This window comes from Bos mutus, chromosome 22 (genome assembly GCF_027580195.1).
Source record: "Bos mutus isolate GX-2022 chromosome 22, NWIPB_WYAK_1.1, whole genome shotgun sequence".
NCBI lineage: Eukaryota > Metazoa > Chordata > Mammalia > Artiodactyla > Bovidae > Bos > Bos mutus.
The window spans coordinates 56,278,929-56,295,860 of NC_091638.1; the positions used below are offsets into that span (position 1 = coordinate 56,278,929).

At 60.8% G+C, this 16,932-nt stretch overlaps 1 protein-coding gene across 1 annotated transcript in view; it reads left to right on the forward strand.

The window, feature by feature from the left end:
* PLXND1 (plexin D1) overlaps positions 1-16,932 on the forward strand; it is a 48,751-nt gene that overhangs the window by 4,795 nt on the left and 27,024 nt on the right. Inside the window, 4 exon segments of the mRNA XM_070360281.1 lie at positions 12,518-12,694; positions 15,423-15,554; positions 15,805-15,905; positions 15,989-16,118. Of these exon segments, the coding sequence (XP_070216382.1) occupies positions 12,518-12,694; positions 15,423-15,554; positions 15,805-15,905; positions 15,989-16,118 (540 nt within the window).

The window sequence follows — 16,932 nt, forward strand, 5'->3', positions numbered from 1 at the left end:
GTTGAGAAGGACAGAGGAGAAGCAGGGTGAGAAGGAAGGAGGTTGGTGCCATCTTGCAGGCAAGTGGGTCCCTCCTGTATTTGCACGTATTTCTTAAGCACCTACTGCGTGCTGGGCCCTGTGGCAGACACTGGGGCAGCCGTGGGGGCAGCCAGCCGGGCCTTGTTCCTGGGGGACGGGTGTGAGCGGCCTGGAGGGCCTGGTCTGAGGGCATGGAGGGAAGCAGGGACCTCTGGACAGGTTCGCATGCCCCAGAGGTGGGGACAGACAGGATGGAGGAGGGAGCGGCCCTGTTCAGCCCAGCACTGGTGTGGAAAGCGGGGTAGGGGCTGAGACGGGTGCCTCTGGGGGAGAGAGTGAGTTTGGTCGGGGCGGGGGTGAGTACCAGGGGCCTGGAGTCCATCTCCTTCCCAACCCCCTCGGGCCTGACTGCCGCAGCAGCAGGGGGCCTCGGTGGGGATGACCACGTGGGCCAGCCCCTGGTCTCCCATCTCCTCTCTGGGGATGTCTGACCCCCAAGCCGGGTGGCTCCTCCAGGCCTCTGGATACCCGACCCTCGTGCTCTTTCCTTCAGGGCCTGGAACCCCAGAGCCCCGGTTGGGGTAGCCTCGGACATTCCAGCTTCTCTCCTGGCAGGCTCTGCCCCTTGCCCGCCACCTTGAAGATGATGAAGAGGTGGGGAACCTTGGCCCCCAGGCTTCAGAGGCCCTCAGCTTTGTCACTGATTGCTTTGGGCATATTTGGGTCTTTGGACTATCTTGAGAAAGTGAGGGAGGGAATGAGCCTCCATCGTGTGTAGATCAGATCCCTTCCCTCACTTCGTGAATGCGGTTTGAAAGTGGGACGGGAGGTCGCCTCGTGCTGTCGGTAGGGAAACTGAGGCACAGAGCCACCCAGCACGGTGAGGGCAGGCTGAGTCCAGCTCCCTTCCCTGGGTCTTTCCCTTCAACCTTTGAATGACTGAAGGGTTCAGTGTTTTAAAATCAAAAAGAAAACCAACAGGGAAACGTCAATGTTGCATTTTCAAGGTGTCTTTTTATAGTAAAGGTGGAAAAAAACGCTCAGGCGGTTTTAAACTGGCATGCAGTGGGTGGGTGCCCGTTGTCAAGAAGGCGTTTTCTGAACCGATTTAGGGGCTGAAATAGAGGGTGGAGGTGGAGGGAGATAAGCTTGCAAGATGGCTTTCCATTTGGAGTTGGGCTGGAGGCTGGGAGTGAGCTCCCTGTGGTCGAGGGTATGAGTAGAGACACCGGGTGGGACTTAGGATGGGGGTTCCAGCAGGGTTGGCAGAATGACCTTCTAGCCTAGAGAGACAGACGGGTTCCTGGGCCAGGAGATGGATACCATACCTCTCTGCCCAGGGCCCGTCATCAGTCCTGACCGCCAGGTACACTAGGGTAAAGCTGATGTGAGTCGTCTTCCTCCTGCCTGTAACTGTGTGACCCAGAGTAAGTCATTTACCTTTTCTGGGCCCCACGTGTTCTCCTGGTCAAATGGAACAGTGTCTCCTCCTGAACTGAAATCTCACAGGAAGCACTCAGGCCATGGCAGGCGGAGGTTCTGGTACCAGAAGAGAAGTACCTCTGGGAAAAGTGTGCTCAGTGTGTGGAATAGCCACTGGGGCAGGGAGCGCTCAGAGGCGGGAGGAGATGGGCCAAACCAGGCCCTGCAGGTGAGCGGGGTGCGGGGTGGTGGGGAGAGAGGGGAGTGTCGGGGCCCCCCAGGCCAAGCTCCCTGGCGGGAGGCGCACGCCAAAATAAACCCGGCCTAGCATCACCGCTGCTATTGGTGGTGCAGGCGCTGCACGTCCGGTGGGCCTGAGGGCTGTGTGGACGGCTCTCTGGGGATGAATAGGAACCACGGCTGCGTTCCCGCTTCTGAGAAGGAAGCTCTGTGGGTCCTTCAGAGGCACCAGTCTGTTTGCTCTCACAGCCCCTGCCCCCAGCCTGTGAGGCAGGGAGTGCTGTTATCCCCACTTTACAGATAGGAAAACTGAGGCCCGGGGTCTCACACAGCTGGTTAACGGAGTAGGGTCTGCAGACTGGCTGGCTGGCTGGCTCTGGAGTCCGCGGTGGATGTCCTCCCGCGTTAGCTGTGGGCTCTCAGCTAGGGGTCTGCAGTTACCCCCACACCCCAGGGAAATTTGGGAGGGTCTCTGTATTGACGTGAAACGCCCTCTGTGACAGCACCTCCCAGCTGGCCCCAGATGGAAGCCGGGAGCCGCTGCTGCAGTGACTCAGTTCCTGAGCAGCGTGAGGCTGGCGAGGATGTCTGCAGAGGCCAGACCACAAGTTGGGGGGCTGGGGGTGCTGATCGAGTCTCCTGGGGAAGCCAGGGCAGCAGGGAAGGCACCTGGTAACACTCATCTCTGAGAAGGGGATTGTTAGCCCTGGCCCTTTGGGAGCATGAGTGAGAGGCGTGGTTGGTTTGAGTGCCTTGACAGTTGCTTTCCGCCGTGACCGCAGCCCCGGACAGTGCCGTGTCCTGGGGCAGGGTAGCGCTTCACGGTCCGGAGTTCCCTAGGAAGGTGGAGGGTACGTCACTGCCCCCGCCACGCCCAGAGCCATGGATGGATCAGTGCAGGACCCTGGTGCCGACTCCCTGGATGCAAATCCTGCCTCTGCACCTCCTCCCTGTGGCCTCCAGCTAGTCACTCTCCTCCTCCCGGCCTGTATTTCCCCATCTGTAAAGTGGGCTCGGCCGTCGACGAGAACAGGGCTGCCTGGAGTCCAGCGGAGGCCGTGTGTGCGTCGGCTTGGGCCCTGCAGAATCTCCCTCTACGGGAGTCTGATTTGCCCACTGCCACGGCTGGTGGATTCCATGGAGATGAAGGAAGCAGGCTGGGTTCCGGGTTCTGGTTGCCGAAGGGTAGAGAGCAGACACTGTGTGTACAGAACAGGAGCCTGAAGGGTCCCTTCCCCTTTCTGGGCCTCGGTTTCCCAGTCTGAACTGGGCTGCGGGGTGGCCGGAAAGCCCTCACTGCCACCAGAACCTCCGTCAGCAGCAGCATCGTTATTATTATCTTATTGTTGTTGCTTCCTGGGAACTTATTTTCTGTTGGGCACTTTGCCAAATCGCATGCGGTGTGTATCTTTTTAACCCTGCCAGAAACAGAATGGGGTTAGGATTACCCCCAGGCTACAGAAAGGGAAAACAGAGGCCCAGAGAGGGAAAGTGACTTGCCTGAGGTCACACAGCGGTGGAGCAGGTGTTGGGCTTCGGAGTCCATGCTCATCACCTTCCCTTCTTATTTGCTCTGAAAATGCTGACCTGATGGGTGTGAGCCGCAGAGGCCCTCAAGGTCACAGTGGGAAGGGGTGGGTGGGTCCCTCTTGAAGGTGAAGGACCTGAGACCCAGGGACGTCCTTCCCCTGCTGGGGTTCTGGTGAGAACTCGCATACCCAGCATGGTCCCAGGCTGGGACCAGGTCCCCTGGGTGCAAGGCTCCTGTCCCCATGACCACAGCTGTCTCCACCTTTGCCCACCAGACCTCCCAGGCAACATGCCCTGCCTGTCTGTGCTCCTGGTGGAGGGTGCACTGGAGCATGGCAGGGAGGGGGGCTCAGCTCTGTTACCCGGCAGCCCCTCAAAAGAGATGAATCAGCCTCTTCCCCTGTCCTCCAGGAACCCCCAGATGGTCTGGCAGGAGATCAAGACAGGAGGTAGAAGACCCAAGCCAGAGCTGCACGCTGACCAGCCTCATCTGAGAGAGTCAGGGAGGGCTTCCTGGAGGAGGGGGTATTGCAGCAGAGCCTTTGACGGATAGGGCTGGGGGAGGCCTTCCAGGGAGAGGGCATGGCTGGGGCAGAGGTCCAGAGATGCAGCAGAACATGGCTTGGGTGGCTGGCAGAGATGAAGCTGAGAAGTCTGTGAGGCCTGGGGTGTAGGCCAAGGGTCTGGACGCTGTCCTGTGGGCTGCGGGGAGCCAGCAAGGCCTTGGGGAAAGAGTGAGACACGGGCGGTCTGGCTCTGGAGCAGACCCAGCGCTGCCGGCCCTGCATCAGTCCTGCCTGGAGCCAGCGGGAGCCCCCACAGGGGCTGGACCAGGTGACTCCCGAGGGCCCCTCCGGCTCTGCCAGTGGCGTGGGGGTCGCCATGGAAACCAGCTGGTCCCCTCGCGTGGGCACAGGCCCGGGAGGTCTCCTGGCACTGGCCGCGTGGATGTGGATCCCAGCTGCCCCCGGAGCTCGGCCACTTCCCTTCTCTCCAAAGCCCGTGTTGGGCCAGGGCTGAGCCCAGCAGACCACCTGGAAGGGCCCTGGGCCGCCCACTCTCCCCGGCAGCCCTGGGTCCCCAGTGCGATGCCAGTGCCCCTGCGATCGGCTGGGCCAGCAAGGCTCGCCCCGCCCCATCCACCATCCGTCACCCTGAAATTCAATAAATCACACGCTGGGGGAGGGAGGAAGCTCGCAGCTCCATTACGAGGCCCCACGAGGCCCCGGTGGGGCGTTAATCATGGAGCGCTTTCTGCTCTAATCGGTAAATAATGGGGGAGCGGGCCGTGGGCAGAGGCCTTGAAGCGGAGGCCGGGCCGGGCACGGAACTCAGCCACCATCGGCACTCGCCTCCGCCCCCAGCCCCTCTCAGAGCCCTCCACCATCTGTGATGGAGGCGGTGGAGCCTCTGGAAGTGGTCAGCTCCTTGATGGGCCCCAGTTTCCCCAGCTCACAACCCAGGGCCTTTCCAGCTCCAAGCAGCCAAATTCCCAGCAGCTGTTGGCGGTCCCCAACAGCGCAGGGGGGTGGCGGGACTGTGGGGTTCGGGAGCCAGCCTGCCTAGGTGTGAGGCTCACGTCCGGCTCTTCTGGCTGTGTGACCCAGGGCAAGTCACTTGACCTCTCTGTGCCTCAGCTTCCTCTGCTGTACAGTAGCAGTAGCACGTGAGGATCTGGTGAGGGGCCCGTGAGGTCCTCCAGACAGAGGTCTCTGCACACAGGAAACCATCGCCGATTTTTCTTGTTGTGTTGCTGGTGCTACTGCGTCGCTGTAGTCGTAAAGTGGTCCCTTCCCTGTTGAGGGTCGGTCCCTGGACTGGGATGCTGGCAGCTAGAGAGAAGGGACATGTCTCCGTGTCTCCAGCACATGGGACCCGGCCCAGAGATGTTTGCTCAGGGCCCGCCCCCACCCCCCCAGCTGCCCTGGGCTGCGGTCACAAGCCGTTGTAAGATGACTCTGGGACCCAGGCCAGCACCCCGGGGGATGGGGAGGAGGGTGTGAGTTCCAGCCGCCAGGCCCCCTCAGCCCTTGGAGGAGGAGGGCCCAGTGTCCCCAGGAGAGACAGCTGCTCCCGGCTCCTCCTGGCCCTCGTCCCTTCAGGGGAAGGAGTGGGGACCCAAACCCGTCCCCGCAGGGTGAGGAGCTGCCCCGCCCCCCCTGGCGAACCATCCAACCCCGCCAAACCCTGCAAGCCCCCGCCCCCGCCACCTTGGCCTGAATCCTGGCTGCCCATCCCATCCTGGGCTCCTCTGGGACCCGGGGGGGAGGGCTGGAAACGCGGCCAGGCTGGGCCGGAATGAGAAACAGCTTCGAGAAGGGGGAGCTGGGTGTCCGGGGGGCCGCGTCCAGCTAACAAAACAAGGGCTGCTTGAGTCAGCGGCCGTGGCAGCAGTTCCCAGGCAGGCCCCGGGCGAGAGCAGCATGGATGGTCCAGCCTCCGATGCTTGACTTTGGGGAGCGGCTGCTCCTGGGGAGGCCCTCCTGTCCTCGGGCATCCTGGTCTCTGCCCGGTGGTCTGCAGAACTAATTGGGAACGTTTTAGCCCCCCAGGATTGGGGGCTGCTGTGAGCTGAGCCTCTGTGGCGGGTGCAGGGCCTGTCCCCATTTCACAGATGAGGACTTGGAGGCTCAGTGAGGGTGGGACAGCCCACAGGGAGTTGAGAGTCTTGGCACTTCAGGAGCCTCAGTTTCTCTGCCTGTTAAATAGGAACACGCCAGGAGAGTGTGCTCAGCGCCTGCACACGGTAGGTTGGCAATGTGGCCCGGCCTCTGACCCCAGCCTGGGGCCGTCCCTTCAGACTGGCAGGTCAGGGGTGCCCGTTGGGGGTGGGTGGACCTGTGGTGCTCAGGGCGGCCCGGCTGGCTGATCCGCACAGCCCTTGGCGCTGGGTGACCCACCTGCTCCAGAGGTCAGGGGGTCAGGGAGACTGAGGCGGGCCTCTCAGAAGTTTGGAAGGGCGCATGCAAGCTGTTGTGCCTGTTGCCATCGGTCGGTTTTTCCTGCCTGAGTCAGGCCAGGTCGGGATAACTGCACCGTGTGTCCTAAGGGAGCCTCTGCCCACTCCGTGCCTCAGTTTACCCAACTTTCCCCCCAGGCTCAGAGCCAGGCCTCCTGACTGACTTGTCCTCTGGCCAGGTTGGCAGTTCTCTCCAACCCTGCTCCCCACGTCCCCCGCCCCAGGAAGTGAGCATCTTGACTCCCAACAGGGAGGTGCTGGTATTTCCTTTCCTGGTGGCAGGCAGCCTCCTCCTTGGTGTGGGGGCTGTTGCCAGAGCCCCCCACACCCCCAGCCAGCCCCCCCAGAGCTGGGTCTGTCCTGCCCCTTCCCAGGGCCCGCACACAGTAGCCCAGGTTTTCCATGCCTCAGTTTACGCTCTGTGGAGGGTCACTCAGGGGGGTCATGTCCCCAGGAGGCCTCTCAGGCTGACATGGCTGGGAGGAGTTTGGGTTTGAGGGCCACAGGGGTGGCTTCAAACCTGGAGCCAACCGGCCCCCTTGGAGGCCTCAGGGACACTTCCCCTTTAACCGCAGACCTTCAGAGAAAGCTTGGGGGAGAGGTTGCTCACCTGAGCTCTGCGGGAAGCAGCGTTCAGCGCCTGCGCCTGCCGTTTCTAGGCCTGCCTTTTGAGGCTGTGTGTGTGTGTGTGTGTGTGTGTGTGTGTGTGTGTGTTAGTCACTCACTCACTTTGCAACCCTGCGGACTGTAGCCTGCCAAGGTCCTCTGTCCATGGACTCCTCCAGGTGAGAGTACTAGACCTCCACTGCTACCCTGCTGGGCCCTGCCGGCTCCTGCTTCTCCAGTCTTGTCCTCAGGGCACCCTCCCAGGCCCTCGTCTCCTGTCCACACTGAGGGAGAAGGAGCCGCCGGGGCAGGGGTTGAGGGGAGCCACAGGGGGCAGGCCAGGTGCACCAGGGCCTTGAGGGCCCGGGAGCAAAGTTTGGGTTTCTGTTGAGGGCACTGGGGACCCCCTGAAGGCTGTAGAGCTGTGGGAGGGGCACCACCTGCTTTGCATTTTTTCATTTGTTTTCTGATGGCCACGCAGCTGGGCACATGGGGTTTTAGTTCCCTGACCAGGGATTGAACTCGTGCCGTGGGAGTGGGAGCTCGGAGTCTTAACCACTGGACCACCAGGAAGGTCCCTCCTTTTTTTATTTTAAACTGATTTAGTTACTCATCTGTATCGGGTCTTAGTCGCAGTACATGGACTCTTTCTTGCTTCATGCAGGATCTTTTGTTGCGACACGTGGACTCTGTAGTTGTGGTACTTAGACTCAGTAGTAGCAGTGTGTGGGCTTAGCTGCTCTGCAGCATGTGGTATCTTACTTCCCTGACCAGGGATCGAACCTGCGTCCTCTGCATTGCAAGGTGGGTTCTGAAGGATGGACCCCCAAGGATGTCCCATCTTTTTTTTTTCCCTTAACTTTTCAGTTTGGAATAACTTTAGGTTTACAGGAAGTTATAAAGACAGTACAGATAGTTCCTGCGTACCCTTCCCTTGGGTGCTAGTGGTAAAGAACTCGCCTGCCAATGCAGGAGACATAAGAGACGTAGGTTTGATCCCTGCATTGTGATGATCCCCTGGAGGAGGGCACGGCAACCCACTCCAGTGTTCTTGCCTGGAGAATCCCACGGACAGAGGAGCCTGGGGGGCTACAGCCCATGGGGTCACACTGAGTCGGACATGACTGAAGCAACGATGCACGTTGCATATAGTGCTTTGCAGTTGTGGAGGCTCCTTCTGGCTGCTGTGTCAGAGTTGGGGAGGGTCTCGGTCCAGCCCCCAGCCCCTTGTGATGAGCGCAGGCCCCCCTGCCGCCTGCTCTTCATGCCCCAAAGTGACTGTGTTCTTTCAGCTCCTCGGTGGTGAAACCTCACCTTCCCAGGATCAGGGTTCGATAGCAATCAAAAACCTCGAGGCAGGAAGGGACCCCCCATTTCCCAGACACAGAGGCCCCACAGCCGGTGTCGTCTACACCTGGGGCGGAACCCCTGGGGTTTGTAGTCGGCTGTTGACGCCTCATCCTCCTTGGAGCCACCTGCCGTGGGGCTGAGGTTCGGTGGGGTCTGCGGGCAGGAGGCGGGAGGCCTGAGAAGCAGGCTCTGGACGCTCTTGTTCCACTGGCTTCCTGGGGAGAAAAAGTCAACACAATTACAGTTGGTAGTGAAATCAGTATGTCAGCGCTCTAATGTGAGAGTGGGCAGAGCTGAGCTTTGGCCCCGGGAGGCAGCCAGCCAGCCTGAGAAGGGAGGGAGTGTTCTACTCTCCTGGAAAAGAGCTGAGGCCAGCAGCCGCCTGCCGCTCATCCCATTTCCGAGAGGGATAAACTGAGGTTCTCAGAGGAACCAGAAGTAGCAGCCAGGTGCTGCCTGGCCCCGAAGACCTGTGTTGTCACACACACCGTCGACATACAGTTGACTCCTGTTTTTCCTTCAGTTCACCAGCACCCAGCGTGGGCGGTGGTGTTCTCAGTATTTCTGCTTGGCAAAGAAGAAGCTGAATGCAGTCATTCACACTTTAGTCAAAATTAGTTTCCTTTCTTTAGTTAAACCCAGAGCACAGTCTCTGCCCTAAAGGAGCTTATGGAGGAATCAAAGTGGTGAGCAGTGCAGAGGAGGGGAGAGGTGGCTTTTTTTCTTTCTTTTTTTTTTTGGAGCTGCATCTTGAAGGCGGGCTGAAAGCTTGCTGCCTGGGCACGCCCGGCAAAGGCAGCGGCAAGGGTCAGGACGAGGGGGACCAGAAGGGCCAAGGGGGAATTCGAGGGGCTCAGAGGTTTGGGAAGGGCGTTGGTTGCTGAAGGAACAGCGTTATGAAGGTTCAGCTGCCCTGAGAGGAAAGCGTGGCCACATTTGAGAAAGGGCAGACTAGTGTGGTGGGAGCCAGGGGCGAGGCAGAGAGAGAAGTGAGACTCCAGGCCGGAGCCGCCGGCAGGAGCCAGCTCACCCGGGGCGGCCAGGAGCCAGGGAGGGGCTGGCCAGTCCTGTGCTGGGAAGGTGGCCCCCGTGGGTTGGAGGAGGCTGCTGTGGGCGCCCAGCCCTCCCCCTGCACCCGGGGAATGGTGTTGTGAAAGACCAAGGCCGAGAGAGACTCCAAGGCGGGCCGGTGCTGACGGAGGAATTTCAGGCCGTGTCACAGGGTCAGGGCAGGCGGTATTTTGGACCTTGGAGCCGACTGCCACCCCTTGGAGACCGAGTTCGGCTGAGGCCACACTCGGGCGGCCGGCTGCCAGGTCCCCGGAGCCCGCTGACCCCCTTTCCCGGGCCGTATCCCCCCAAGAGCAGAGGCCTCGCTCGCCTGCCTGGTGGACGTGTGTATCCAGCTTCCGTTTTCGAGGCGGTTGAAGCCTTGTGATTTCCCCTGGCAGCCGGGAGCCAGCTTCCCCCTCAGATCACAGAATCCGCAGTGAGCAGCCAACGGGTGACTTCTCCTTTAAACTTTTTTTTTTTTTTTATTTTTAGGATGAGAAAAAAAAAAAGTCAGAGGAAAGGCTTTTTAGAGAATTCCTTCGGTGCAGAATTAATGGCTCTGCGCTTTGGGGCGGGCAGGCCAGAGTCAGATTCCCAGGCCGCCCCACCTGGCCCTCTCTGCCACCCTGGCTGGCAAATCACCCTGGTCCAGGTGGTTCCCAGGACCCCCCACCCTGCTGGACTGGGGACCCCCATTGCGGAAAACCCCAAAGGTGTTCCCCGGGCCTCCCAGGTGGCCCTTCCCACCCAACCCCTGCCCCCAGAACGCAGGGCGGAAGCTTGCGTCCCCTGGGCCAGGGTTTGCAATGTTAATTTTAGAACAACGTATTATTTAATGACGCCCGTCATCCATGTCCAGGAAAGAGGAGTTACGCAACCCCCGGGGAAGGCGTCCTTGTGGAAAGCCTGGGGCCCAGGTGCCCACTCTCCTGGCTGCTCGCTGCCTCACCTCTTCCCTGCAGCCGCGGGATTGCAGGGGGTGGGCCCTGGGGAAAGGAGCGGGCAGCCGCCTTCCAGGGCCGTCCCCCAACTCAGGCCCTGTCAGGTAGGGTAGGTCCAAAGCTGGAAGATGAGCAAAAAATGATAAGGCAGTCTGGGTGGCGGCATCTGAGGCAGAGAGACTGGCACGTGCAAAGGCCCTGGGGCGGGACCCAGCTTGGGCCAAGGGGCAGAGACGAGGCCCGAGGCTGGAGTGGAGAGGGGAGGGTAAGGGACGGGCCCCACTCCTCAGGCCCCTGGGAGAGGCGTGAGGGAGGCTTAGGATGTGAGGCTTATTCTCAGCATCACGTCAACCATCAGAGAGGGATGGTTTGAGACCTCTCTGCAGAGGAGACCTCTGCACCTTTACAGGGCTCGCTCTGCAGCTCTATCCCAGGGGGAAATGTTGAGGACAGAGTCAGCCCAGAGAGCAGGCCAGGAGAGCCTCCTTTATGGGAAGACAACTGTCTTAAGGTGGTCCCGGGGGTCCAGGTGAGAAAGCTTTTGAGGTAGGCATGATTTACCCCTAAATTCCACTTGGTAACAATCATGTCAGGGACCATCACGTCTGAAACAGCAGTAGTGTCAGTTCACACTTCCGGGGCATTTACCGTGGGCCACGCTGCATGCTGGCGCTCCACAATGAGCTGTCTTTTCCAGGTGCCTGTAGGGGAGGCGCTGGAGATGCATCAGTGTTTGTTTTTTTTTTTAACATTTTTTCAAAGTTATTTATGTATTTATTTTTGGCTGTGCTGGGTCTTCGTTGCTGCGCGCGGGCTTTCTGAAATTCGTTGTGGTGCTGGGGCTTTGCGTTGAGGTGGCTTCTCTTGTTGCAGAGCATAGGCTCTAGACCACAAGTTCAGTAGTTGGGCCGCATGGGCTCCGTTGCTCCGAAGTGTCCGGGATCTTCCCAGTCTAGGGATTGAACCTGTTTCACCTGCATTGGCAGGCAGATTCTCAACCACTGGACTTACCCGGGAAGTCTGAGATGTACCCACTTCACAGCTTGGTAAACCGAGGCTCAGAGGAGTGACGTGACTTGCTCAGGTCGCCCCTAACTCTCCTGCGGAAGGCCACCCCGTGGTGGGTTGTGGCCCCGGAGGCCTCCCCAGCCCCACCCCATCTCTGGGCTTAGGGCTCAGCTGTGTTTATTTTTCCAAGAATGAAGGACCCGGTGTTTATGGTTTGCTTTTGAACACTAGCTGAGATTGTGTACAAAACCCATGTGGGCACATCATTGGTGGCTTCGGCTCGCAGGAAAGCACAGATAAGGGAGGAAAACTTCTCTCTGAAGCCGTGCCATAAAGCCAGTCCTGCCCGCTTCAGTCCTGGTGGCCTGACGTCGCAGCCGGTGACCTGGAGCGGGCCACGTCCCCGCTGAGCCTCAGTTACCCCATCTGTGCCGTGGGATCTCAGAGTGGGGCCAGGATTCAGCAAACCACAGGCCTGGTGCAGGGTCAGTTCCCAGCAAACGTGGCCTGTGCTACATTTGCTGTCGTGACTGTTAACGTTTATGCACCCATCTGACCAGAAAGGCCCCGTGACACCCTGTGAGTTTTCTCAGCCAGAATCTCCTTCTTCACCATCATGCAGACCTGGGGTGTCGCCCGGGCTGGGCCCTCCCTGCTGGGTGATGCACTCTATCCTGTCCGTCCCTACTATCCGCCCTCCTAAACCACCCTGTGTCCACATCCTGGTGGATTTGCACAGTCACCTTCTCAGAGCCACTTCCTGGAGGCCTGTGTTCTGCAAATTGCAGAAGAAACCTTCAAAAGGTCATCCCGCCCCTGTGAGTTGGGGCTGACATGGATGCCAGGAGTGTGCATTTGGACACCCTTGGCCTCGACCTGCCCATCTGTAACATGGGCAGATGAAGGGATGTGTGTTGGGGCCTCAGTTTGGGGAGGCCTCAACTTTTGTCTAGTAACCTGTTGGGGAGTGGGGGTTGCTGGGGTCAGAGCAGGAATCTGGTGGAGGGCGGAGGGAAAAAAAAAAACCCCATGGTTGCTATGGAGACCCAGCCAGACAGGAGGGACACCTCTTGGGTGTCAGGAGGTAAGTTGGGGCAGAGGCTGGCCTCCCTGGGCCTTCTTGCCTCCCTCACGTGACCCTTCCTGGCCAGCTTCTGTGTACCCAGAACAGACCCCTCTGCTAGGGGTCCATGACTGAAGCCAAGGGCAGGGGTCGACCTGGGCTCCGAGACGCGCTCCTGCTTGCCTCGGGGCCTGAGCCAAGCGCAGAGTAGGAGCAGGACTTTGAAAGCTCAGAGGCGGCGGCCGGAGGTCCCGGCCAGCCGTGGGGGACTGAGAGCTGCAGAAGGTTCTGGAACCACGGTCTGACGTGCTGTCTCTCTCGCAGCTGCAGCCGGAACAGCTGGACTGTGGGGCTGCCCACCTGCAGCACCCGCTGTCTGTCCTGCAGCCGCTGAAGGCCTTGCCTGTGTTCCGAGCACCGGGCCTCTCCTCCGTGGCCGTGGCCAGTGTGGGCAACTACACCGTGGTCTTCCTGGGCACAGTCAGCGGGCGGCTGCTGAAGGTATGGCTGGGCCAGGGTGCTCGGCGGGGGTGGGGGTCCCACGGGTTAGACGGCATCTTCCACGTCTGTTCCTTCCACTCCGGTTCATACCAGTGAGTTCCCGTCGTGCAGATGACGGAAGCAGAGCTCAGGTGGCCTGTCTCTGGGGGCCTCCAGGACCCGGCTTCAGAAGCCGGTGGAGTGTTCGTCTCTGGGCCCTGCCACTTGGCAGGCTGTTTGACCTGGAGCAGTGAAGGTGTTCTCTCCCGGCTTCAGTGTCCCCGGCCATCAAAGGCTGAAAGTTCAGCCTCTCGAGACTCTTGCAGGGCTTTGACGGGGGGTGGGGGAGGCCACAACCCAGCAAGTAGGGGTCTCCCCTCTTCCCCCGTTTCCTCCTCCGTTCCTCCACCAGCCTCTGAGGATGCCCCAGCTCCCAGCCAAGGTGACTGGTTTCTGCAGGTAATGCTTCCCGCCCCCGAGATGCCGAGAGCTGGGTGAGAGGAGTCGGTCTCCCTACTAAGCGGCCCCAGGGGAGGGCATGGACCCTGGGTGGCCCTCCAGCCACTTCCCACCCCCGGCCTGTCCAGAGCGTCAGCCGTCTGGCCTGGCTCCGACCTGCACCAGGCCCTGGTCTAATTGATTCAGATCTGATAATCCAATTCACTCAGCTTCCCCGGGCAGACGCCACAGGCTGGTGGTGAGCATTCGGGGTCAGAGTCCCAGCCTGCTTGGCCCCGGGACCCCAGTCGCTGACATCCCTGGGGGAGATCCCAGTCATGGGAGCAGGGGCCGGGGTCCTTCTCCACCTTCACAGCTTCCGTTGAGGGTCGGGGCTTGTGGTCGGGATCAAACACTTGCATGCGGCTCCTGGCTCTTGCCCTCCCAGCTGCAGGACCTGGGGCGGTTTCCCCATCTGTCCAGGAGTCTCCCCCACCCCCACCATGAAGCCGCAGTTATTAGGCGCCACTGTCTACCCAGCCTCAACAGACACATCACGGGCACCCTCACGTTTAATTCTCACATTGCTTCGAGGGAGGCAGAGCCGTGATGCCCATTTCACAGATGAGGACACTGAGGCTCTGTGAGGGGAACCGAGTGCCCCAAAGTCACATAGTAGGGAAAGTGAAAGTGAAAGTTGCTCAGTCGTGTCTGACTCTGCGACCTCATGGACTGTATAGTCCATGGAATTCTTCAGGCCAGAATACTGGAGTGGGTAGCCTTTCCCTTCTCCAGGGGATCTTCCCAACCCAGGGTTCAAACCCAGGTCTCCCGCATCATGGGTGGATTCTTTATCAGCTGAGCCACCAGGGGAGCCCACATAGCAGGAACCAGGGTGGAATCCAAGTCCAGTCAGGTCAGAGGCTGCCCCGCCCCTCAGTCCTGACCTCTGCACTCACCACCCTGCTTCATGCCCGGTCATCTCCTGCCCACTCTCACCTCACTTGAGGCTTTGATCACAGCCCCCAGCCCAGGCCCCAGAGCATGCCAGGTGCTCTGTAGACTTTGGAAAGAGTGGAAACATGTCTGCTGGATGCCTGGGGGATGCAGAGGGCCAAGCTGCCCGGGACAGACTCTGCCAAGAGGCCGCTTGGGATGAGGCATGTCCCAGAGGCTGGGGAGAGAGTAATTGCAGTTTAGGGTGTGGGGGGCATCAGGGAGGCTGTTGTGCTGAAGACGTGGGGAGGACAGCTCCCGGCCCAAGGGGAGAGGAAGGTGTTTGAGACCGGAGCACAGCGGGGAGAAGACATGGGGGCTGGATGTTGAGCTGGGTTTAGTGACTAGAGAGAAGGATCGTGGAATAAGATGGGGTGGGTGGCCAGGGCCTCGCACGCCAGACACATTGACTCCACAAGCGGGACGAGCTGTGAAAGGCTCTGGAGCCCATGGAGGAGGACTGGGGGGCTGGAGGCCCCCTCGCCCCAGCTCAGAGCTTGACCAGGCCTTGACAAGGCAACATGGAACGTGAGATCAGCAGAGAACAGCAGTTTGAGGAGTCTCTGACCAGCCTTGTCAGGTCTCTGGGGGACGTGCAGAGGGGCCCTCAGCCAGACAAGCTTCCAGACCCCAGCTAGTCCTGGTCTTTCTCCTGCCTGGACATTGGACCCCAGCCTTGGATCTGGAGTCAGATGGCCCTAGACCTCCATCGTGACCCTGAGGCATCTTCTTTTAGGACTCTTGCCAAGTCCCTTGGCTCCTCTGGGCCTCGGTTTCCTCATCTGTGAGATGGGCGTGTGAGAGGGGAGGGGTGAGACCAGTGGCCCTGCCGTCTCTCTGGGGCCTGGCCCCAGCAGCGCTTCGCCTGCATCTTCCCTAGCATGCCCCACGGCCCCGTGGGGCGGGTGCCGTCCTCAGCCCCGTTAGCTCAGAGAGGGGAAGTGACTCGGATGGCTCGGGCCTGTGCAGCTTGTAAATGTCAAGGCCAGAATTCAAACCCAGGTCCCCACTCCCTGGCATGATGCCCACAGCCTCCCAGAGAATGTTTTCTTAACTGTGAAGCCCGGCCCTGTACATACCAGGGTAGGACATGCTGGTGAGGGCAGGGAGGGGGGTTCTTGGGGGGAGGGGCGCACGACAGAGAACAAAGTGTGGGGGCCGGCCGCCACCGCCAGTCCTGGAGGGGCCCGAGGCTGAGACTCCCAGGCTCAGGGCAGCCCCCCATCCCCGGGGCCGGTCCCCAGCCTGCCCCTACCTGGGGACGCCTTCGTGGTGCCCCATCCCCTGACGGCCCCCCTCCTTCGCACCCCCCCAGATCAACCTGAACGAGAGCATGCAGGTGGTGAGCCGGAAGGTGGTGACGGTGGCCTACGGGGAGCCTGTGCACCACGTGATGCAGTTTGACCCCGCGGACCCCGGCTACCTGTATCTGATGACGTCCCACCAGGTGTGTCCGGGCCTCAGCCTGACGAGACCCCAGGATGTGCTGAGCCCCAGCCCCTCTTTGCCTCTGCACGAGAGCGGCTGCTCCTGCCAGAAGCATCGCCCCCTCCCTTCCGGCCTGCCGTGGCCTCTCCTGGGAAGGCTCATTCCCCGCCCCACCCCACGCCGTGACAGCCTCAGTTTCCCCAGCCTCTCCCGGCCCTCGCCTGGCTGCCCCTCCCCTGCTGAGCTGGGCCCCCCGCCTCTGTCTGCAGATGGCCAGGGTGAAGGTCGCCGCGTGCGCCGCGCACACCACCTGTGGGGACTGCGTGGGCGCGGCCGACGCCTACTGCGGCTGGTGCGCCCTGGAGACGCGGTGAGGCCCCTGGGGCGCAGGCTGGGCCCGGGAGGCCGCGGGGGTGGGGGCGCCCCGGACCCTGACCTGCGCCGGCGCCCCAGGTGCACGCTGCAGCAAGACTGCGCCAACTCCAGCCAGCCGCACTTCTGGACCAGCGCCAGCGCGGGCCCCGGCCGCTGCCCCGCCATGACCGTCCTGCCGGCCGAGATCGACGTGCACCAGGAGTACCCGGTGAGTGCGGGGGGCCAGGACCCCAGCTCCGGGCTCAGGGGTGCGGGTGGAGAGCAGCCCTTCCCCTGGCACCCAGACCCGACAGGTGGAGCCTCCTGGGTGCGGCGCCCCAGGGACCTGGAGGCAGATGGTGAGAGCAGTGCCTGGGTGCTCGTAACATCCCCGTCATACAGATAGGGAAATTGAGGCACAGAGCGGTAAAGTGACTTGCTCAAGGTTATACAGTGAGGAAGTGCCCAAGCTGGGAGTTGAATTCAAGTAGCTGTCCCCCTGCCCCACAATCCATGTCCAGGAGTGCCTAGGCGTGCCGCAGCCGGCTCCCTGCTTACCTGTAGCAGACAGCCTCGGTGCAGGGGATTCCAGGGGGCAGGAGCTGAGAGACAGACAGGCTTGGGTGCCCGCACTCCAGCCCTGCCCTCAGAGCCTTCTCTGGTGCAGACATCCTCATCTGTCACGTGATGGTTCTAATGACCGACAGGAGCTGGGGCTCTTGTGCTCCCCACTCCCCATCATTACACATCACAGTCCTGCACTTATGCCCTCTGGTCAAGCAGGTGGTCCGGGGCTTTGTCCATCTGTTCATTCATTTATTCATTCATCAATAACAGTAGGTGTTATTGAGCTCCCACTCTGTGCCATGTACAGTCCTGGACTTGGGGAGACAGCAGTGAACAAGAGAGGCAAACCTCTGGTCCTCGAGGGGTGGACACACTCCCAGAGGAGAGAGTGGAAACAAGATAAGTGCTGTGGAGAAGAAGGAAGCAGAGCAGAGGACGGGGTGCAGAGCGAGCAGCTTGGTGGGGGGGTAGTATTG